Here is a 24600-nt window from a genome sequence, read left to right on the forward strand (position 1 = left end):
TACATGAACACAGTATATGTTTGTGTGTGTGTGTATACCTGAGGCACTTTTTTGCTGTGTCTCCTCTGAACATGCACACACGCACACACACACACACACACACACACACACTCACACACACACACACACACACACACACACACACACACACACACACACACACACACACACACACACACACACACACACACACACACACACACACACACACACACACACATGGGTTATGCAGAGAGATGTAGATCCAGTTGCATCTTCAGCGTCACATTACGTTATCATTAAGATAATATTATATTAGCATTACATTAGTATTTCTAGAGTAATTTAGTGCTGGAGGCTTTCAGAAGACTGAATATGTGCATGTTTATAATACATAATGTCTCAAACGGACAGCCTCTCTATAAAAGCGAGTGGGTCTGTGTGTGTCCCATTATTGACCCTGAAACACTGAACCATTAAAAATGTGTAATTTCATGTCTGCCAGTTATGAAAAGCCATCTACCCCTCATTTACCAAAGGCCACTGCTTTATTTACTTCTGCATGCAGATACTGGCTGCTGTTTATGCAGCTTCCTCCTCCCTCTCTTTCGGTCAATTCTCTCTCTGGTTAAAGTGTTCAAAAGAGCCTCTTTAACAAAAACTCTCTTTCCATTGTTACACATATACACACGCACATCATTCTGAGTGTTTGTAAGCCTCAAAGAGAAATCAGTCATGTTCGTCATTATTACATGAAGAGTCGGTGTGTGACCTCGTCCAGCAGTCTCTCATCAAATGCTCTACTTTTTGTGTTAGGATGATCGCTTTAAAGACAATTTCAGCACAAACCCCATCACATGGAGCATCTGTACATTGTAATGAAATGCTTTATAGAATTAATGATTCATTTTGCAATTATTGCAGCCATTTCCCCTTATTTATTAATTTATTTATTGTGAGAAAAAGACTGCAATGTAAGTAATTTCTTGCTGAAAATAATCTACAGTGCATTCTCATGGGCAAATTGTATTTGTTAAACTGAAAATTAACTCAGTCAACTGAATTATTTATTTTTTTGAACATTAAGATGGTCTTTAAGCAATTAATGACATACACAGCTTTTGTTTCATTTTAATGAGTAAAATTGAAATAATGATTAGTAATATTTTTAATAAGCAAGGATGCATATGTAGTCACAAGTTAAATTGATCCCAAGTTATAGTAAAGACATTATTAATGTTAGAAATGGATCACAATTTCCACAAAAATATTAAGCAGCACAGCTGTTTTCAGCATTAATAATAATAATAATAATAATAATAATAATAATAATAATAATAATAATAATAATCATAAATGTTTCTTGAGCAGCAAATCATCATAATAGAATGATTTCCGAAGGATCATGTGACACTGAAGACTGGAGTAAGGATGCTGAAATTCAGCTTTGATCACAGGAATAAGTTACATGTTAAAATGTATTACAACAGAATACAGTTATTTAAAATTATAATAATATTAACAATATTTTTCATTCTTTTTAATTCAGCCTTAACTTTCAGCCAACCTAAGGCCTGTACCATAAAGTGTGCTAAATTGGGGGTTACAGTCGGAAACCTGACTTGAGTTAACCAAACAAATCAGTTGGGGCTAAAGTGGTTCTGTAAAAGGGCAATTTAAGTTCACGCAATCCCACTAATTTGACCCGGGGTCAATGAGTCAAGATCACTTAAAAAAAAAAAAAAAAAGTATAATCAACATGGATGTTTAAGTCATTTCAACTTACATTACATTAAACTGAGTTTAAAAAACGAGTTGTAATGAATCTAGTAAAAAGTTCAAAATGACTGCAAAACGTTGTCATAATCTAAATTTGTCCTCAAAGTTTATGTGTTAAAATGAAGCAGGAAAAATTAAAATAAATTATATTCATTCATTATACACAGACTGATATATTTCCAATGTTTATTTATTTTAATTTTATTTTGATGATTATAATGGACAACTAAGGAAAATCCCAATTCAGTATCTCAGAAAATTAGAATATTTGAAAAGGTTCCATATTGTAGACACCTGGTGCCACAGTCTAATCAGATAATTAACTCAAATCACCTGCAAAGGCCTTTAAATGGTCTCTCAGTCTAGTTCTGTAGGTACACGATCATGGGAAGACTGCTGACTTGACAGTTGTCCAAAAGACGACCATTGACACCTTGCACAAGGAGGGCAAGACACAAAACGTCATTGCAAAAGAGGATGGCTTTTCCCAGAGCTCTGTGTCTAAGCACATTAATAGAGAGATGAATGGAAGGAAAAGATGTGGTAAAAAAGAAGAATTGTACAAGCAATAGGGATAACCGTACCCTGGAAAGGATTGTGAAACAAAACCCATTCAAAAATGTGTGTGTGTGTGTGTGTGTGTGTGTGTGTGGGGGGGGGGGGGGGGGGGTGGACTGCAGCTGGAGTCAGTGCTTCAAGAACCACTACACACAGACGTATGAAAGACATGGGTTTCAGCTGTAGCATTCCTTGTGTCAACTACTCTTGAACAACAGACAGCATCAGAAGCATGTCGCCTGGGCTAAAGACAAAAAGGACTGCCGAGTGATCCAAAGTTATGTTCTTTGATGAAAGTAAATTTTGCATTTCCTTTGGAAATCAGAGTCCCAGAGTCTGGAAGAGAGGAGAGGCACACAATTCATGTTGTGTCTAGCGTAAAGTTCCACAGTCAGTGATGGTTTGGGGTGCCATGTCATCTTCTGGTGTTGGTCCACTGTGTTGTCTGAGGTCCAAGGTCAACGCAGCCGTACCAGGAAGTTTTAGAGCACTTCATGCTTCCTGCTGCTGACCAACTTTATGGAGATGCAGATTTCATTTTCCAAAAGGACTTGGCACCTGCACTCAGTGCCAAAGCAACCAGTACCTGGTTTAAGGACCATGGTATCCCTGTTTTAATTGGCCAGCAAACTCGCCTGACCTTAACCCCATAGAACATCTATAGGGGATAGTGAAGAGGAAGATGCGACATGCCAGACCCAACAATGCAGAAGAGCTGAAGACCACTATCAGAGCAACCTGGGCTCTCATAACACCTGAGCAGTGCCACAGACTGATCGACTCCATGCCACGCCGCACTGCTGCAGTAATTCAGGCAAAAGGAGACCCACTGAGTGCTGTACATGCTCATACTTTTCATGTTCATACTTTTTAGTTGGCCAAGATTTCTAAAAATCCCTTCTTTGTATTGGTCTTAAGTAATATTCTAATTTTCTAAACTGAATTTAGGATTTTCCTTAGTTGTCAGGTATAATCATCAAAATTTAAAGAAATAAACATTTGAAATGTATCAGTCTGTGTGTAATGAATGAATACTTTTCACTTAACAATGTTTCACTTTTTGAATGGAATTAGTCAAATAAATCAACTTTTTGATGATTTTCTAATTATATGACCAGCACCTGTATATATAAATAAATATATATATATATTTATATATTTATTTATTTATTTTGACAGGGATTAAAGGGTATTATTTTTAAATAAATTGCTGTAGTCAGAAATATACAGTAAAATGAATGCATGATGGATTTTCAGCTCATTTGTAAAATTAAGAGACTTCAGAAGGATACCAGCATCAGGAACAAGTGGATGGTGTATTTTTTAATGGTGGCATGGGTCGCGTTGAAAAGATTATGTTTGTTTTGAAATTGTTTTGCTAATGAGGCACCACTAATGGAGAGTTCGCAGTGAAGCTTTTGTTTGATCTGACAGCAGCTAAATCGCAAACGTCACATAAGTAAATGATTTTATAATGCTTTGACTGAAAAATTATATTTTAGATAATTTTTTCAAAACACTTACTCACTTACTCTCGTGTGCCATAGTGAGGGGCCACAGGTACACAGGTATAACATTATGACATATATTGTGTTGGTTCCTCTTTTGTTGCCAAAACAGCCCTGACACGTCAAGGCATGGACTCTGCTAGAACCCTGAAGGCATGCAGTGGTATCCGACACCAAGATATTAGCAGCAGATCTTTTAAGTCCTGTAAGTTGCCAGGTGGGGCCTCCATGGATCAGACCTGTTTGTTCAGCACACCCCACAGATGCTCGACTGGATTGAGATCTGGGGATTTTGGAGGCCAAGTCAACACCTCAAAGTCGTTGTGCTCCTCAAACCATTCCTGAACCATTATTGCTTTTTGGCAGGGCACATTATCCTGCTGAAAGAGGCCACCGCCACCAGGGAATAGCATTTCCAAGAAAGGGTGAACATGGTCTGCAACAATGCTTAGGTAGTTGATACGTGTTGAAGTAACAGCCACAAGGATTGCAGCACCCAAAGTTTCCCTGCAGAACATTGCCCAAAGCATCACAATGCCTCCACCGGCTTGCCTTCTTCTCATAGTGTATCCTGGTGCCATGTGTTCCCCTGGTAAGCAACCCTTGTCCATTTTTCCTGCTTCTAACACATCAACTTTGAGGACAAAATGTTCACTTGCTGCCTTATATATCCCACCCACTAACAGGTGCCGTGATGAAGAGATAATCAGTGTTATTTACTTCACCTGTCAGTGGTCATAATGTTATGCATGTTTGGTGTAAAAAATACAATAAAATATACACACAAACACTTCATTCACCCCAATGGAAAACATGTTTACACTATGTGCCATTCATCATGCAGAAAATAGTATGTGTCTATTTGGGAGAGGGACGCTGGACAGAAATTCTATGCAATCATTGATGCATATTGGCGATGCATTGGTTTTGAACATTTATATCTTATAAATGAGGATTTTGTTATTGTTTACCTTATAGATAACATCATACTAAAATCCCAAAAACTGCTCAAGCTCTGAAAAGTCTGGCGGATTGTAATTGGCTGTCAAAGTTTTTATTTTTTATCAGCAGAAAATATTCTGAAAGTGATTCTAACAACATTGTTTCTCTTTGTCATTGCATTATTATTATTATTTTTTTTACATATAATAAGAACGGTTTTAGAACTATATCTTTATCATTATTCTTGTTCTTGGTGTTGTTTTTGTATTGTTTTTTTTAAACCAATCAGAAATGGATATAGTGCAAACTATTTACAGAAGCCCCACTGCTAAAAGGATAGTTTAAACAACTTAAATATATTATATTTTAGTAGAGGAGTTAAAGGGTTACTTCAACGATTAGCATATGGCTTTTCCCCCTCATATCCCCCTGAGACAAGAGATTTATGCATTTAATTTCTGGAAAAATTCCTCTGATGACGCAAATATCGTCAATTTGCGTCATCGGAGGAATTTTTGGCCAGAGGCTAAACACTACAGCCAGCAGAGGGAGCATTTGCAAATGTTTTCAACTCGCACATGGGGGATGGGAGATCACATTCACAGCTCAGCTCGCAGCTGCAGCCTCAGGCATTCATGTAAATGGCGGCCGGCAGAGCAAAGTAAGTCTTTCAACTTCTCAAATTAATTCCTATGAAAGTTAATATCCCAAAGGCATGAATTGAAAACGCTGTGAATCTATGCCGCGAGTGCAGTCGCGTTTACCTCTGCTCTCATCACGAGCGCTCATTCAGCTCATCACAAATGTATGTAATCTGACTCCTGCAGAGGTTATGCTGTGTGACACTCCCTCAGCAGCTAAATCACATTATATTGAGCAGACACTTGTAGTACACTGTAGTGTCTGTTCTCTAACTGAACTGATTTTATGAAAATGAATGCGGTGGCGGTGGGAAAGTGAAAGTGATCCGCGGTGGCTTTGGGAGTGGCCTCGTAGGGCAGCGAAGCATTCTGGGAATTGTTGTCTTTAATCCCCATGAGACAAAAATACATTTTCTGTCTTTTCACAGTATAGAAAGCACCAAATTATAAAATAATTTCACATTTCTACTAGATTAATGACCCAGTTTAAATACAGATTCATCTGAAGTACCCCTTTAATAAAGTGCTTTAAAAATACATGCACATTACATGCAAAAGTATTGCCTTTAAACTCTTCTTCCCCATAGAGTTTCATTGCAAGTGCATTGCTGTAAACAAAAGAGAAACAAGTCTAAATAATTTTCTGTGGTCATCAGCAGCATGTCAAAGATGCTGTCGATAGAGCTTAACTTGGACTGAACCCCTAACATTCTTTTTAATCCGCTTTTAACCTCATTAAGTCATTCTTGAAACCCAAAGAGGCCACAGAAACGCACACAAGATACTCTCCTGTTGCTAATACCATAGCGATTTCAACATCTCAATCTGAGCACACTGGTTAGAGGGCCAACGGAAACACATTCCTGTTCAGACAAGTTAATACGTCTGTGTGCGCGAATGATATCCTCGGAGAAATGGAAGATTAATGCTACAACAGTGGCCCTCCTATCTGCCAAAGTGCGTCATTCTTCCTTCTCTCCCGCTGTACTCTCCACTGCATGGATGCAGGAATGAAATAAACGAAGCAGGGGGGACGCTGCACAGTTAGCCGGGATCAGTCAGAAATTTGGGTCGGATTCCAAGTGATTCCAAGAGTTCAAACATACAGGTGCATATATGAGAGGATGTTTATTCAAGTTGTGCATGTGGCTGTACGAGTGTGGAGTGTTTTCATCTACATCCTATTTCCCCCCCCTTTTTTTGTTTAGAGGTTGGCAACTTAACATAACGTCAAAAGGGAGGAGTGATCAACAGACGTAAATATGTAAAATAATCGATTTTCTGTAAATTGCCTTAACTTGTGGCAGTCAAACTTATTTTGAAAACACAAACAATGGAAGGTCAAGTGCAGACAGATTTAAATGCAACATGGTTTTATACTGAATATTGTGAAAATATTGTAGGCTATTCAACACATACAAACAACATACTGTGCACATACATATGCATACTGCCATTCTGAATATATCCATTCACATTCTGCCAGACGTCAGAAAGGTATACTGGTCCTATAGTTCACAAGAGGCAAATGTCCCCTGATTCCAGAGAGGGAGTGTGAGAAAGACAGCTGACCTTTCAGTTCACCCGGGGCAGGTAAGACTCTGATAGAAGCGGACACCCGAGCAAGAGCCGGCTTTCAAATACCAGAACAGGGTGTTTGATGGGTAGGAACGTCTGCAGCTCCCTGAAGATGATAGTGCACACTGGGTGAGGACAAACACAAACAGCAAGAGATTGGTTTCAGTGCAATGTGTTAGAAAGCCCTTCAAAAAACCTCAGTACACATTCATGGCACGTTTAAAAACATTTTTTTTTTTTAAATCATGCAAAGACAAAAAATTAAAGTAAAAAATATTACACTTTTAAAATTATTTTGATGATACATTTTCGAAACTCTTAGTACTAATATCACACCAGATTATCATAAGTGCACGTTTTTCAAACATATCAGCATGTTTTCAATTGTGTTCTCGAAGTATCCTTTCATTTCATTCACATTAACTGCCTTTCATAAAACTTTTGATCTGAATCTCAATTAAATACATTTGTCAATTATTCAATCCAACTGAACGTAATGGTTAATCAATGAATCATTTGTATAGATGGATTTGTAGAGATAGATTTGTAGGGATATTGATTCGAGTGTCTTTATATTTGTTTGCAATTTGCAATATGGATAACCAAATGTAACTAATTATTTTTACATTATGAGCAATTTATCTTATTTATAACTACTATGTTCAGTGTGTGTGTGTGTGTGTGTGTGTGTGTGTGTGTGTGTGTGTGTGTGTGTGTGTGTGTGTGTCACGTACACACAAAGGAAATGGTGCGAGGACTCAAGTGCAGAAAAGGAAATATTTATTCATAACAAATAAAACATAAATACAAAACAAACACCCACGAGGGGGCAAAACACATAATAGAACATAAACTAAAACTCAAAACATACCAACAGAAGTCACTGGGGGAACGGGAGACGCAGACATTACACACACAAGGATCCAACACAGACTGACAAACACAAGGAGCTTATAAAGGGAAGAAATCAAGAGGGAACAGGTGGGAGAAATCAACACTAATCAGATAACAAGGGGGAGGGATCAGACAATGACAGAAGCACAAAGGCCATACTGACAAAACCCACATGTGCACACAAGACAGGACAGGCATGTGACAGTGTGTGTGTGTGTGTGTGTGTGTGTGTGTGTGTTTGTTTTTGGGAAATATCAGGACACATATATGTGTAATGACATGGGTATGACATAGGTATTACAAGGAGAGGGTGAAATATGAGGACGTTACTAGGGGTGTAATGATTCGTTTTAACAACGATTCGATTCGGTTGAAATAAAACAGTCACACTGATTTAAATTTTTGGCTAAAAAGTTACTGAATTGATTTCAAGTCACTGAATCGTTTCGGATCATATCACTCTAAATGAACCAATATCGGCCTTAAATCGTATCGACAACCTCAAATCATGATACGAATCGAATCATTGTTAAACGAATCGTTACACCCCTAGACGTAACCCATGTCCCTACTTTTCAAAAGGCTTAAAATCATACAGAATTAGTTTTTTTTTTTTTTTTTTTTTTTTTTTTTTTTTGAGAAAGTAAACTTGTGAAAGTTTCCTGTGATGGGTAGGTTTATGGGTAGGGCCAGTGTAGGGGATATATAAAATACGGTTTTTATAGTATAAAAACAGAATGTCCCCACATTTCACAAAAACAAGCGTGTGTGCTGTTTGTGTGTTTGTGATGAGATATTTGCACTCGTGAACATAGAGCAGGATAGAGTACAATGGAGAGCAATATCATCAAATTGATCACAGATGCATCAGAAACAAGGAAACAGATGTCATCAAACTGCATTGCATTTTAAATTACAGTATGTATCCAGAGGTGGACAGTAATTAAGTACATTTACTCGAGTACTGTACTTAAGTACACTTTTTGAGTATCTGTACTTTACTGGAGAATCTTTTTTTTCTGGAAACTTACGACCTTTAGCCTACTTCGCTAAATTTGAAAGACAAATATTTCTGTAGCAGCTTTGAAAGTCAGTGGAGGATTTCTTTCTTCTTTAAAAGCTGTTCTGGTTTTTGCAGAAAGCCTATCAGGAATCAGTGATCCGTGGGTCAATGTCTAAACAACCTTGCCTGACAAGCCAGACCCACATCAAGATGTTTGGTCTGGAAACTCACCATAGACAGGGCTCAATCCGAGGGGCGGGATAAACGGTTGTCTTTCAAACTCCCTCTGCACGCGATAGGATAGCGCTACGCCAACCAGAGCAACGACGGTGAAGGGGAGCTCGCTGACTGATTAAACATTCACCGTATCCGGTCGGCTAAACTCCGAACACATCTTCCCTTTTTAAGAATGACTTCAGTGCCGCTCTATGTTCTTTTCTCAGAGGAAAGCTTAACTTCAAGTCTTCCGGAGGCGCGGGCAGAGCTGATTCGAAAGACCGCCGCCGTTCGCCAGTTTCTGTGTTACTAGAAGCACGCAAACGCAACTCGGCCATCGTCATTATGGCCCCGCTCGCCGACTCTATACTCGATGTGATTGGGCCGTCCAGATTCTGAGGAATACAGCTCAGATAGGAATTGAGAGTTGCTAGACCACACTTGCGGGCAGATTAAATTTGCTGCCGCTAGGGTGCGTCTAGATTTCTAGGCTATAAACAACCCGCACCCGACCGACGTTTTCAGCTAACCCGCCCGCAAATCAGAGCGCAAAAAAGAAAATATTGTAACGTTACCTGACCCGCTTCCTGACCTGCATTTTTAAAAGTAGTAACTGCTCCCTGGCATAATATCCATTAATCCAGCCTGTGAATGAGAGAAATGTTTCCAGCCCTGACGTGGTGCAGCGGCGAGAGCAGGCAGTTCTTGAGGCGGCCCATAATTTTCCATTTCAGCTCTAGATGCATATTATTGATGAACGCGATGTTAATGTTTCGACCCTGTTGGAGAATTCATCAGCAGGTCAACTGAGAGAAAGCACATTTTGGAATAGTGTGCAAGCCCTTAGGAGCGCAAATCGCAAACTCTTCTTTTTCTGAATGCTGTGATATAGCCTATAGTGTTGTGTAATAAAGGCTTGATTTATTCATTTATTTTGTTTCATTTTCTTAACAATTCAAATGTGTTTATCAGTCTAATCGAAGTGTGCATCTCTCCCCCGACTTTCCCAACAAAAATCGTGCCCTGGAATGTATAGGCTACGTCAAAATGAGTTTTATGCACATTTTTTTCGGGTGCATATGATACGCACCACCCACCCCATGATCCTACCCAAGAGTGTGTCATATACAGACAATAAAGTGTGTATCATATGCACGCGAAACACTGCGTAGCATATGCAAAACTCATTTTGCCGTATAAATTCCGAGAGATTGCACACTCAGTTCAACGTGTTGGGAAATTGGACATTTTGTGTTCCCTTCGACATCTTTATTTCAAACAACCAGACCAACCACGACCCGAATGTCATTACAAATATTTTTGGATGACTCGTAGACCGCAGGCACCCGCTCGTTTTGGATCAACCTGCGCATCACTGTCAGGAATCACTCTTGTAGGGTCATGTGTTCAATAATTTTCCAGCATTTTTTGAACACTGATTTATAGTTCATAGCAAAATGGAAGACGATGGATGTCAAAATGTTCATTTTGGTGAGTATTCACATAAACACAGTTGATTATGTCTTAAGTGAAGGTAAACAGCTGGGAGAATATAGATGTGTATCGGTGTATTGGATCCATGCATTCTGACAGCAGCTTTGTACAGGGCTTTGTAACTTTTATACAATTATTTAAATTATAAGTTAGTCTTATGCTAGCATGTCGGATGGAGCACCACTGACTGGCTTAAACCATGATGCCATAGTGTGCTAGCCTAGAAATCTAGATGCACCCTAGCGGCAGCATATCAAATCTGCTGCGAGTATCGTCTAGCAACTCTCAATACACTTCTCAGCTATAAAAACCAAACTCTGGTCAGGCCAATCACATCGTGTATAGAGTCCGTGGGCGGGGCTTAACATAATGACGGCCGAGTTGCGCTTGGGTGCTTCTAGTAAACACAGAAACTGGCGAACGGCGGTCTTTCGAATCAGTTTCGACTCTGTAAGACTTGGAGTTAAGCTTTTCTCTGAGAAAAGAACAAAGAACGGCACTGAAGTCATTTTTAAGAAGGGAAGATGTGTTCCCCGACCGGATACGGCGAAAGTTTAATCTATCAACAAGCTCTGTTTCACCTTCGTTGCTCTGGTTGGTGTAGCGCTATCCTATCGCGTGCAGAGGGAGTTTAAAAGACAACCGTTTATCCCGCCCCTCGGATTGAGCCCTGTCTATGGTGAGTTTCCAGACCAAACATCTTGATGTGGGTCTGGCTTGTCAGGCTAATAGTGTGCACTTATACAATAATTATAAAATAATGCATTGACATAAAAAATGAAATTACTTCTATTTCAGTACTTTTGAAAACAAATATGTCTGTACTTTTACTTAAGCAAAAATTTGCTTACAACTTTCACTTGTAACAGAGTAATATTTGACTAGTAGTACTTTTACTTTTACTCAAGTAATGAAGTTGTGTACTTTGTCCACCGCTGATGCCATGTGATACTGTAAACAGATTACCATGGTATAGACTGGCACATTACTGTAACTCACCCTTATCTCAACTACAGTATAGATTCATTTATATGGTACGGTGAGAACATTTACTGTATTGTCAGAAAACTATGTTCTATAGCCCAGAGCCTCATGGCCATTTCATAACTCCATCACAACTTTTGATAACACACTGAATAGATACTAACATTATGGATTTTATGTTGTAAATTAGGTAATGTAAGTGTATTTTCTAGTGTGGTTCCTTAAAGTACTACATTGAAAGTATCTGTATCTAATGCATCTAAAAGTAATCTAAAAGTTTTGGAAATATTTGTCAGATCATGAGCAAAATACCATAAGAGCACACTGCAACTCTTGGAAACTTACATCATCCTCCTCTGTCCAACACGAGCATTTACTGAACTACGGCACAAATGACTCATCTATACTTTTCCACAGTTTCCTGATGTCGCACAAATAAATGCATGTTGTTGTGAGCAGCAAACTCAAGCGCAGCGATCAGCGCGGTTACTCATTTTTATACACAAAGGGGGAGTTTTTTAAACAGGCCGCTAGAGAGGGTGAAAAATGCTCACGCAACACAGGAAACATAAATAGATAATAAAAATGCATGATATGATATTGTTAAATCTTTATATTGTGGTTTGGGACCTTCTGCTGACTTCTGTTGTTCTACAGTTGAGCTAACTCAAATGACTGCACGCCCCTTTATAGACATATTTGGCATCTGAGACTTATTTTTTTTGTGTGTGTGTTTTTTTTTTAAGAAGCTGTTTCCAATGAACCCTCATGCACACACACATTCTGATTGGGGTTTGACCTGAGGTGACTTTCAGCGACTAATTCTCAAAGACCTTTAAGCTGAGAGCAATTAGGTTTAAGAGCAGTGAATATCTGATTTACTGCGGTGAAATGCTGTTGTTGAGCTCACCTGACACGGTTGGTTCACTGTAGGTGTAAGAAAATAACACCAGTCTGAGACAATTAGTGGACGGTAATATTAAGTGAAAAGTTCAACTGCCTCATTATATTATAACAAATTAATGTTTAAAAGGTTAGTTTATCCCCACCCCCACCCCAAAATAAAATCTGTTATCATTTCTCACATTCATGTTGTGTCTGTATAACACAAAAATAAACATTTTAATACACTTCACAATGCACAGAAAAAGCAACTCATACAAGAAATGACATGATGGTGAGTATATGACAGATTTTTTTTTCCCCCTTTTCCTTTAAAGCAGCCAATCATCCCTTACTGTAAGTGACATCCATTAATTCAATCAGTCTACCTTACCATCCTCCCACTGCAATGAAATTCCTTCATTTTTTTCTGTGCTGAGAAACAGGAGTGCACATCTTTAATATAGATGGAAAAACAAAACAAAACATGCAGTCTAAAAATATTGTTGGTTTAATTTAAGAAATTAAGTAACCTGGTTGCCTTAAAATTTTGAGTTTACTGAAATTCATAATTTGAGTTGATACAATGAAGGGAATTGGTTTAATAAATAGAAACTCAAAATATTATTGTATCTGAACCACATAAAATGTTGATAAATCATGAAAATAGCACAATTTGGCATGTTTCACCACACATCACAAATAAAACACACACAATTACCCAATATGCTTACAAAATATTTTAATAATATTTGAATAAAGGTTGTTGATTCTCAAAAATGTTCATTGTATTAACTAAACTTTCTAATTTCATTGAACTCAAAATTTTAAGGCAACCAGGTAACTTATTTTTAAAATATTTTTTTACAGTGTGGGTTTGTTTACATGGTCCAAAATGTATTTTAGGGTGTTTCAAGCGGCGAGGACGTTTTAACAAGTGAATGTAAATTTAAATGTATGTATTTAATGTATATAATAAAAAACAACATACATTTTGTTTAAAGTACTTTTAAAATAATTATTGCATTTATTATAAGTATGATTTAATATCATTTAATTAATTTAATTTAATATATATATATATATATATATATATATATATAATATATATGACTTATATTTATAATAAATTAATAATATTTAAAAAATAAGTACACAGTGTACACACACACATTTTAAAACATCTCTATTTGTATGTCTCTTTGTAAATATTATTCATTAGATATCCTACTATTATGTGAAATAATAGTGGCTAGATTTTTTTTTTTTTATAATCACTATACTCTTTATATTAGTACTAATTAGATGTATATTCATTAGACATTTGTTAAATTTCTTAGCCTGCTAAAGTTGTTCTTTTTCTGGTGTGAATGCCTTTATATTTTTACTTTTTAGCATTTTATTAATATGCCTACAATTAAAAAAAATAGACTACATACATACTTAATTGTATGTCTATTTAAATGAAAACTAGAATGAGCACAAGGCGCCTGTCATGCTCGCTCTCTTTCTCACTCACTCACTCACTCACTCGTGCTCGCGGACTCACTTCAATTGATCCATACAGGCAGCCCCCCCTCGTCTATTTATGTGAGGGGGTATAAAAGGAGCAGTCTGGTAGGGAGCTCTCGGAATTTTTCTCTTTTTGCTCAAATCCACGCGGACACACGGCACGGAGATGTCGGGCACTTCGCGCGCACAGCTGTGTTTCCTCCTGTTGAGCGTCACGGCTCTCCGGGGACACGCGCGCTTTCTGGACATACAGGTGAGATATTGACACCTGCTCAACTCTCACACACATAGACGCAACCATTAGAGTAGCTTTCTACAACTTTTCACGCGTATTCCTTACTGTGAAATCAGTGTTTGTGTTTATTATTACTACTTTGGCAGTTAACATTCAATATAATGTATGTAGGCTACATTATAATTATAGGCTATATAATATTTGTAAATAATGATTTGTATGTACAACTTGTATTATACCGTTCATTGTGAGTGTATCCACTGTAAAATATAACTTAAAAAATTCTTTAGCGTGGTAACATGAATTAAAAGGTTTGGATCGATGCAAAAATATTGTTTAATAGCCTAATACAAGCTTGGGTTACCCCAGTGAAAGTCTTTTTAAGCGTCGGTTCAAGCCGAACTAGATCCTCACCTACATTGCACATGTTTTGGCATTACATTTTCGTTTTTATATGTTTATGTATTTTGTTATTTTATTTCTAAATAATATGCAGAGCCTTTTATAACACTTTCAAGCTCTTTCCAACCCTCATGTCTATGCACATCTGATTGAAATGTAATCCTAATGTATTAATATTGCTTATTATTATTACTATTTTTACCATGTGCTGTTTCTTGTTGTTTTATCAGGATAACGAGATCAGCCCGGAAGGATTATTATCTCTGCTGAGCTCTGAACTAAAGCGAGAGTTACCAGAGGAGTTTGTGTACCGCAGAGCGCTGAGTGAGTGGCGACAACAGAAGCTGCTGATGAATTGACTTCATATTTGTTTTAATAAATACATTTTTAACTGTCAAATTGATATGTTTGCACAATATGGCACAACTTAATATTTAAAGAGTGGTTATTCATCACGTATACTATGTATATTTTCATATGCTACAACCATTTCACCGTTTTTCATCTTAATCTTCCTTCGCGTCTCTCAGGATGTCTGGATATGGTGGCCATAGAGGGTCAGTTCACGTTCACAGCCGAGCGTCCACAGTTAAACTGTGCTGTGTTTTTCATTGGCGAGCCCAGTGACATCATTAGCATCGAGTATGATTCGGTCAACATCGACTGCAGAGGAGGAGATTTCTTAAAGGTGAAACAAAGTCATAACTCACGACAACTTACATCCATGTTGTTTTGCTGTCTTGAGTAGGCTACAATGTAGTACATACACTCATTTTATACACAACAGCAGGTGTTTGTGTGTTTATCTGTACCTCGTTTAAGCTGTGAAGTGTGCACTAAGCCCGGTTAAGTCAGGGCGCCAAAACATCACATGTGATGTCATTTTAAGCCAAACCACACACCAACAACCTTGTTTTCATTGATCAAACACATTCTGCACTAAATAAATTAACTAAAAATCCTATTATGCAAACTATTTTCATCATACAGTTCAGCTTTAATTAATGCCAATTAAATGTAGTTTAATAGGACTGGAAAACGCACATGGAATATTGTTAAGGTTAATGTACTGAATTCATTCCTGTTCAGTGAAATGGACATGAAACGAGCGGGAATTTATTATGATTCATTAGCAGTGAAACAAAACTGCCATGAACTCAACTGATCTGAAATTACTGCAGTCAAGGAGAACTGAAAGGAATTATGTAAAGTGTGAATCTGACCTGAACTAAAATGAGTTCAACACAGTTAACTTGAACTGAAAAGAACTAAGTATAAATTACACAGAAATGGCAAGTGACACATTGAATTAAACATTTTAATCTGAAGTGGAAGGACTTTTTCTTGCCAAATGTACTTTGAATGTACTCTACAGTACACTGAAAGCAGTAGATGAGCTGTTAAATGCAAACTTTTTTAATTTGTAGGTATTTGATGGCTGGGTAATGAAGGGCGAGAAGTTTCCCAGCACACAAGACCATCCTCTTCCTCTGTACGAGCGTTATTCTGATTACTGCGAAACCGGAGTGTCTCGACCAATCACGCGGTCATCTCAGAATGTCGCCATGCTGTTCTTCAGACTCCACCAATCAGGAAGCAGCTTCACAGTAACATTCCGCAAACTCATCAACCCATTCCGTAAGTGCATATGCACAGAAATGCGAATAAATTACTTTAAATGTCATTTTTGCAGTACTGAGGAACATGAAAAACTTGAGTTTTGAGTTTGGGTTCAGAGCATTTAGACTTAGCGGAATGACACGTCTCAATGTAAGATACTGATAATTAACCATCTGCCTCGTTCTCTCTTTTTGTAGCTTGTAATGTTGTCTCTCAGACCCCAGAGGGCAGTTTCACCATGGTCATTCCGCAGCAGCACAGGAACTGCAGTTTCTCCATAATCTATCCAGTGGAGATCCAGATTGGAGAGCTCAGTCTCGGCCAACACAATGATCTCAAGGTGAGCATACATCTGATTTCTGGGCAAGAAACCGCTTTTACACAGACCAGTGTCTTCATATCAAATATATGAGACTTCCGGTTTATCTATGTAGCGGTCCATTCTCGGCTGTGCTGGTTCTGGAGACTTTGTCGAGCTCCTGGGTGGAAACGGCATGGACACATCCAAGATGTTCCCTATGGCAGATCTCTGCTACTCCTTTAATGGACCAGGTGAGAATTCCCTCTTTATCTCCTGTGCATCTTCATTGATTCTAGCAGCACTGTCCAAAGAATCTCATAAAGCTTTCCGTATCTCTTTCCCCATCAGCTCAAATGAAGGTCGGCTGTGATAACACCGTGGTCAGAATGGTGTCGAGCGGGAAGTTTGTAAATCGAGTTAGTTTCCAGTATCGGCTACTGAGCCACCAGGAGCTTCAGCGGATGAAGGGCAACAGCGTTGAAGACGTGTGTTTAAGAGCATAAGACCCTCTCTCTGTTCCCTACTCTTGTTAGCGGGGATGCCAAACTAACTTGAGTTTGAGCCTTTGGGCCCTTATTGTATATTTTCCTTATGAAAAAAATATTTATTTTTTGCCTCATCTTTTCATTTGACTCTTCTGTTCTTTTTAATATCATGAACTTGTAAGATCTGTGGCTGATGTTAAATAAAATATGTACTTGTGTTGGTGCACATCACTGGTTTGGTTCAGCATGTTTCATTTTGAAGTGCCCAAATAAAAACTGTAATCTAGCGAGCGGTACTGCACACGTGTCAAAATACACTATGTACGGAAAATGTAATTGTCTTTATTTATTTATCTGTATTAAAGAACTTTTGTAATAAAATCAGTTGACATGAGCAAAGCAAACTCTGGTTACAGTAATTTCTAATTTTACACCAGAAAACACTCATTTTATAAGGTGAAGCGAATTATCAGAACTAGCTATGCCGCAAATTAATTGGTGACCTGGCATTAAACAATATGAATATAAACACATTGCTTTTGCTTTATATGTAATTAAATTCATCATCGTCAAATTATCTCGCGGTATGTAATTTTTGTTAGCCAGTGTCAGCGGTCATCATGTGCTTAAAAGCAATGATTGCTTGAGAACATCAATGCTGATTTATAAAGGCAAAGTAAAATGTCATAGCACTCTAGGAAACATCAGCTGCGTTCATGTGAATGTCTCTGTTATTAAATCATTTTATCAAAAAATGCAATCATATCTAAACTAGATACATGACTATCCTTTTAATGAGAAGGATAATCAGTTGGGTCTCTTTATGAACATTTCTGCCCTAAATTTAATAGACTGCAATGAATCACTATTGTTAAATCAACAGATCGATTAATGTTTTGTCGTCACACTCTTGTACTGCGGATGCTCGTCATTATTATCACTGACAAACTGCTCCCATCATGACTGCAGAGGAGCTCAGCTTTGCCTTATCCTGTCAAATCTGTCCTATGATGGAGGACACGTCTTTCTTGTATATGCGCCAGGCGTCGTCAAGGTCTCCTCAACATCTTGACTGTCCCCCAAAATGACGCAGACACTAAAATATGTGTTGGTACTTAAAGGAATAGTTCACTGCTATTATTAAATACTTATACTGCTATTAAACAGTAGGTTTTAGGTGCAGCTGCTTAACCAACACTCTAAAATGCTGAGTTAAAAACAACCCAAGTTAGGTTGAAAATGGACAAACCCAGAAACTGGGTTGTTTGAATGAGTCCATTCACTGGTTCAAACAACCAATTTTTGGTTTTGTCCATTTTCAACCCAACTTGGGTTGTTTTTAACCCAGCATTGTTTAGAGTGAAAGAAAAATAAATGGCTAAAACCAGTCTAAGATGGTCTTAGCGGGTTAAAGCTGGACTGCATGCTCGCGATTTCAGTGGTGTGGGTATTTTCGACAAACTTGCTTCATACATTCAGTTTAACAGCATTAAACAGGGCAATTGTTATAAATCATTTGAAGTGTGTATATGCATTTTACACACATTCCCTGGTTTCACAGACAAGGCTTAAAGGATAGTTCACCCAAAAATGAAAATGACCCCATGATTTACTCCCCCTCAAGCCATTCAAGCCTTAATCACATACTTTTAGTGCCAGATAAATACTGATCTTTTCATCGAAATTATTCGCTCTATTAAACTGATTTAGTATAGTAGGTATCTTGCAGTTTAGCAAGCTACAGTTTTTTCCAACAATGCATTGCTGTAAAATCATTAAGCACATTTAATAAAATATTGACACAATAAAGCAGACCTAAACTCAAAATGAAAAACACGATCCACTCACATTAAACATTTTTGAGTGTTGCCTAATGTTGCAACACCTCAATGAGTGTGAGGGGATTATGAGATCATAACTTTAAACATTTAAGCCAAAACTTTAAACATTTAAAGGGTTAATATGTTGTCATCTTGATTTTATGGACATGCTATTGCATTTGTTATGTACTGTATTGCACTAAATGTGATAAAACGGATGTGACAGCTTAAGCATACTCCTAATTGTGCTCTAATCCACAACTCTTCCTCTACTTAACATGGCTGTTGTTGCGTGTTCCAGAGGAGCAGGGTTTATGTCAATGTGAGGTTTAGTGATGTCACTAACCTGTGAAGAAGCTCGTTGTAGTCCCTACCAGCCGTTTGTTGTAGCCCCTAAAAAGCGATTTATTTAAAAGTAAATTTCTCCCTGTGCTTTGAACTTTAGAGTTGTAACTTTGCAGATAATAGCCGTTTCCACTGAAATTAACCAGAGCAATTTGTCCCACAAACTTTTTTCCCTGGACTTCTTTTCCCCCCAGACCTGCTGCTGTCTAAAGTACCGTGAAGATTAGTCCGGTGACGTAGGACTGCGCGTGACTTTCCAATTCCCACTGGATTTCATCCTCTACATATAAACTTAATAAAGCCTGAATCTCAGTGTTGGATAATCAGTTGTATTTTTTTAAACTCTATTGTTGATTCGAATAGTGAACGACTCTTACTGCACGGAACGCAACAGACTTAACAGGGTGAAATAAAATGCTCCGTGAACTCAGCCAATCAGCATGTTCAGCTCCTAAGTCCCACCCCCAGAAGTTCTTGAACTTTACTACATTTTGAGAACTTTATTTAGACCCCGGTTCCTGCGGTCGAGTACCACCCCAAAGTTCCTAGTTCATGGGGAAAGTTCCTGCGGTGGGAACCCGGCTATTGTTTATGCTCCAACAGCAACATTGCTCATTAACTAAAGTTAAACAAGTGAAATCATAATCAAACACGCCTTTAAAAAGAATTCAAAGGACAATTTTTATCTGTTTTGGAGAAAAATAGCAGACGTTTGACATAAGCCCCGTTTCCACCAAAATTACCCAGGGACTATTCCCCACAGACCTGCTGCTGTCTGCCTTTCCATTGCGGTCTAAAGTACCGTGAAGATTAGTCCGGTGACATAGGACTGCGCGCAACTTTCCAGAGCACACTGATTTCGTCTTCCGCAAATATACTTAATGCCGGAACCTTGTCCTAGGTCCATCGGTGGTATTTTTTAAAAACTCCATTGTTAATGTGTGTAGTAAACAACTCTTACTGCACGTACCGCAACAGACTTTAAAAGGTTAAAATAAAATGCTTAGTGAGTAACCAATCAGCATGTTTAGCGGCCAAGTCTCACCCCGAAAGTTCCTGAACTCTGAAAAAGTACTAGCATGGCCATTTTGAGGGGGAAAGTTTTACCCGGAGCTTCATTTAGACCCTAGTTCCTGTGGTCGAAACACACCGAAGTCCCTAGCTCCTGGGGAAAGTTCCTGCAGTGTAAACGTGGCTAAAGATGAAACTTTCCAGAGTGCATATATCGATACTTTTTCAATGGCTAAACGTTTGACTGTTCTCATAAAAAAAGGAAAACATTTTGGTTACACTTTATTTTAAAGTGACAGTTGCATAGTACTTACTCAGGTAAGCAGCCTACTGACTGAGTAATATTAATTATCTACATGTAGGCTACTTGCCATAGAGTAGCGTTTAGGGTTTGGTTTAGGGATAGTTACTTGTAATATGCATAGTTTACTGTTATTACTACAGTAAGTACATGTAGTAACCTTAAATTAAAGTGTTAATATTTTTTTCTCATTATTAATAGAGCGGTCACATTTACCGTTGTTTGGCAAGATTTTGCTGGCAAACGTCCAGTCATTTCAAATCATCTATGCAATAGGGAATTTTGCGTGAGGGTAAACATTTTCTCCATGCAGATTTCACGGCAAGTTTTGGTTGGTAATGTGTATTTAGCTTGTTGACCAACAGAAACCAACTTGGTTTGAAAGTGTCTAAATTTGGCTAATGTGACCACCATAATTATTTGTGTAGACCTGGAACAACTGGCTTATGCAATGACATTTTGCAGGTGGTTTGAGGGGAGGGGCTAAAAAAATAGGGCTTGGTGGCATAATTATATTTAAAGGGGGGGTGAAATGCTGTTTCATGCATACTGAGCTTTTTACACTGTTAAAGACTTGGATTCCCATCCTAAACATAGACAAAGTTTCAAAAACTAATGTTGGACGTTTGATGGAGTATTTCTGTGTCAAAAATACTCCTTCCGGTTTCTCACAAGTTTCGGAGAGTTTTTTTCGAGTATGGATCGACTTGACGTTAATAGAGCGGAAGGTCCTTGTATGGGCCGTACGGGCTCTTCTCCCGGTAGGGTGTGCGCGCGAGTGACTAGAGCGAGAGAGGAAATGCACGCCCATAAACACTCTCTCAGGTGCAGATCCAGTCGACCGTGAACACTTATGTCGCGCGCTGCGCTCCACTTTATTCCTATGGATGACATCAAGCGACTTCAACGCTTCAGCACAGCATTCCGGGAAGGCAGCGCTGCATTTGAACCGATTTGAATGCAAAAATGACGGGAAGCTTCACAACATCGCTTCAGTCGCGTCGCAAAGTGGATTTCCACGGTTACTGCTGTCAGGACTTCACCAAATCATACCAAAGAAGTGTGTTTTTGACGGAGCGGTCCCAGCGATAAAGGTTCGGTCCTGCTTTGGAAGCAGCCGGTGAGTAAAACTGCTTCAAATGTCTCTGCTGTTGGCTATCGTCGCGTGAGTAAACATCAGTAAACGACATGATCGCGTGCTTCGTCATTCAAATGCGCTAACGGTTACTCCATTGTTGTTCTATGTATAACGTTACACTAGTCTGATGTGCAAAACCGTTTTGCTTGCTACTGCTAAGGTTTAGTCGCATATAATAGTCCATAAACCGAATAATGTCCTCATAAACTGCGAGTAAACACACACAAATGTTGACAGGCCACTAAATACAGTACATGCCACAGAGACGGACGTCCTGCTGTTGCTGTTTCTCCTGTTCAATTTATTTCAGCCTGATTCTGGATCATATATCTATTAGCTGAATCCCATCGATAACCATGGGTTTCTCCACGCTTGAGGACGTCACCGCTTTGCACGCTCGTCATTCTTTAGCTCTGCCCACACGATACGCCTCCAGGCGCTCGTTTTTTTCCGGACTCGATACAGCCCATATTTCTTTTATAAATATAATAAAACTAAAGACTTTTCGGAGTTATGAAGGATGCAATACTACTCTATAGGTACTCAAGATTGACATGAGATTGACTGAAACTGAGTCTTTCACCCCCCTTTAATGAAAAGGTTATTTCTTTGAAATAATGTACATCGATGAATCATGTACAAAATGACCAATAAACATAGGCCTAACTCTATAAAGAAAGTAAAGATAAAAAAGATCCAAACCAAGAAAACAATTTCACAACAACAAAAAGTTTTTTTTTAATATGTTGTGTGAAGCATTCATGTTTTATGAATGAAAACGTCTGTGTATTTGTGTGTGAAACTACGACTCTTATTGCATCTCTGTGGGAGACGGGTCGCCTCATGCTTGATTAAAGGTTGGCGTTCACATTATCCCGGTCGGAACCACGCGCTCCAGAGAGAGTTCAGCAGAATAATTGATAACGAACTGAAAATCCCAGCAGGACGTGCAAAGAGGTAAGCACAGCTGCGCTAGTCCCCTACTGCGCACATCAGCGCAGAAATCAGCCAACAGTGGAAATTACACCACTACTGCCACACGTGGGACTGTTAGTGAGAATAAGCAAGAGAGAAAGACAAAAAAGAGGGAGAGTGAGAGAGATATATTGAGATTGAGGGAGAGGGTTGCGTCATGAGATGTTTGAGCACAGCCTAGTTAAGTTTCACAATAACACACTCGTAGGCCTAGCGTATTGCAAGACATTTCATTGTGATCAAATCAAGCTGTAAAATGACAACTGAATTTGAAAACTTAACAAGAGATTTTGAGAACTTACAAATTTCATTTTCTCCAATAGAATTATAGCAGAGGGAGGCATTAAAATGTATGAACTAGTTATTTTGCTAATAATGTAGTTAAAGATCTGTTTGTAACTGAAAGCTTGCAACTTTAAACTTCCCAAAAGATTGTTTCCAGACCTGTATAACAGTCTTTTTTTTGTTTCTAAAGTTAAGTTCTCGAATAAAACATTTTCAATGCAACCACAATGACACTATACAAATAATGACATTTTTTGATGACTATCTATCTATCTACACTGTAAAAAAAGAAAAGTTGACATAACTTAAAATTTTACGGCAACTTGCTGCACATCGTTTTTGAGTTCACTCAACTCCAATAACCGAGTAAGGTCGCATGTCTCCCAATTTAAGTTCTTTTGTTCAGCTGACTGAGTTTTTATCTGTTTTTCTTTTTTTTTGGTCACCATAATTGGTTTGGCACTGTGAAGACTTTAATAATATAATAGAGTGTTTCACTGGCTGCTGAATAAGAATTGAATCAATGTGTTGCGGTTTAATTCACTGATTTCATGACTGAGTTTAATATGAGCAAAATATTATTAACTTTGTTTTATTGTGATTCTAGAAGAGATGCAGCATGGTTTTAATCATAAAAGCTGAAACCTTAGTTTAAAACCGATTGTACATTAAGCACTTTGACCTCCTGTGAGATTTTCTCCCACAGACATCAAGAATCAGCCCATGAATCTCAACAATGGTGGCATGCTTCATGCCGCAATGCATGCTGGGAGCCGTGGATGAGTTCTGAATGATGCACCCAGAATGCATTGTTAACTTGTTCCAACTTGTATGCTTGTTAACTTGCAATTACAAATCGAATTTACAATGAATACTTGGTCCAACAATTGTTGAACCAACTTCTTTTCACTGGTTAAGCCAACTTTTTTGCATTCAATTGTCCAGTTAACTAAAACAAAATCATTAGCCTAACTTGTTGTGAGTTGGATTTTTTACAGTCTATCTATCTGTCTGTCTGTCGGTCTGTCGGTTGGTCGGTCGGTCTGTCTGTCTGTCTGTCTGTCTGTCTGTCTGTCTGTCTGTCTGTCTGTCTGTCTGTCTGTCTGTCTGTCTGTCTGTCTGTCTGTCTGTCTATCTATCTATCTATCTATCTATCTATCTATCTATCTATCTTTTTTTTTGTTGCACATGAACTTTAATAACACCCCATGCAGGTAACAGCTTAAGCTCTTCTGGGAAGACTTTCCACAAGGTGTAGGAGTGTGTTTATGGGAATTTTTGACCATTCTTCTAGAAGCACAGGTCAGACCACAGGAGGTGTTGGGCGAGAGGGCTTGGAGTCTCGGCTCTAATTCATCCCAAAGGTGTTCTATCAGGTTGTGCAGGCCAGTCAAGTGCCTCCACACCAGACTCACTCAGCCATAACTTTATGGACATTGCTTTGTGCACTGGTGCTCAGTCATGTTGGAACAGAAAGGGGCAATCCCCAAACTGTTCCCACAAAGTTGGGAGCATTAAATTGTCCAAAATGTATTGGTATGCTGAAATATTAAGAGCTCCTTTCACTGGAACTAAGAGGCCAGGCCCAACCCCTGAAAAACAACCCCACACCATAATCCCTCCTCCACCAAAATGTACACTTGGCAAAATGCAATGAGGCATATACTGTTCTCCTGGAATAAGGTCATGCAAAATAAGGCATTAATATATGC

At 38.4% G+C, this 24600-nt stretch overlaps 1 protein-coding gene across 1 annotated transcript; it reads left to right on the top strand.

Moving 5' to 3' along the window:
* Positions 1-14065: 14065 nt before the first annotated feature.
* crhbp (corticotropin releasing hormone binding protein) lies at positions 14066-17244 on the top strand. The gene is made up of 7 exons (XM_067423235.1): positions 14066-14223; positions 14838-14931; positions 15138-15295; positions 16035-16245; positions 16425-16567; positions 16662-16779; positions 16877-17244. The coding sequence occupies exons 1-7, from the start codon at positions 14137-14139 to the stop codon at positions 17029-17031; spliced, it is 966 nt and encodes a 321-aa protein (XP_067279336.1). The 5' UTR covers positions 14066-14136; the 3' UTR covers positions 17032-17244.
* The last annotated feature ends 7356 nt before the right edge of the window (positions 17245-24600 follow it).

The sequence above is a fragment of the Pseudorasbora parva genome, chromosome 18 (genome assembly GCF_024679245.1).
Source record: "Pseudorasbora parva isolate DD20220531a chromosome 18, ASM2467924v1, whole genome shotgun sequence".
Taxonomy (NCBI): Eukaryota; Metazoa; Chordata; class Actinopteri; order Cypriniformes; family Gobionidae; genus Pseudorasbora; species Pseudorasbora parva.

Coding starts and splice junctions, on each gene's coding strand:
- crhbp (XM_067423235.1), top strand. CDS start 14,137: ATGTCGGGCACTTCGCGCGCACAGCTGTGTTTCCTCCTGTTGAGCGTC. Junction 14,932..15,137: donor TGTGTACCGCAGAGCGCTGA/GTGAGTGGCGAC, acceptor CGCGTCTCTCAG/GATGTCTGGATATGGTGGCC. Junction 16,246..16,424: donor CAAACTCATCAACCCATTCC/GTAAGTGCATAT, acceptor CTCTTTTTGTAG/CTTGTAATGTTGTCTCTCAG.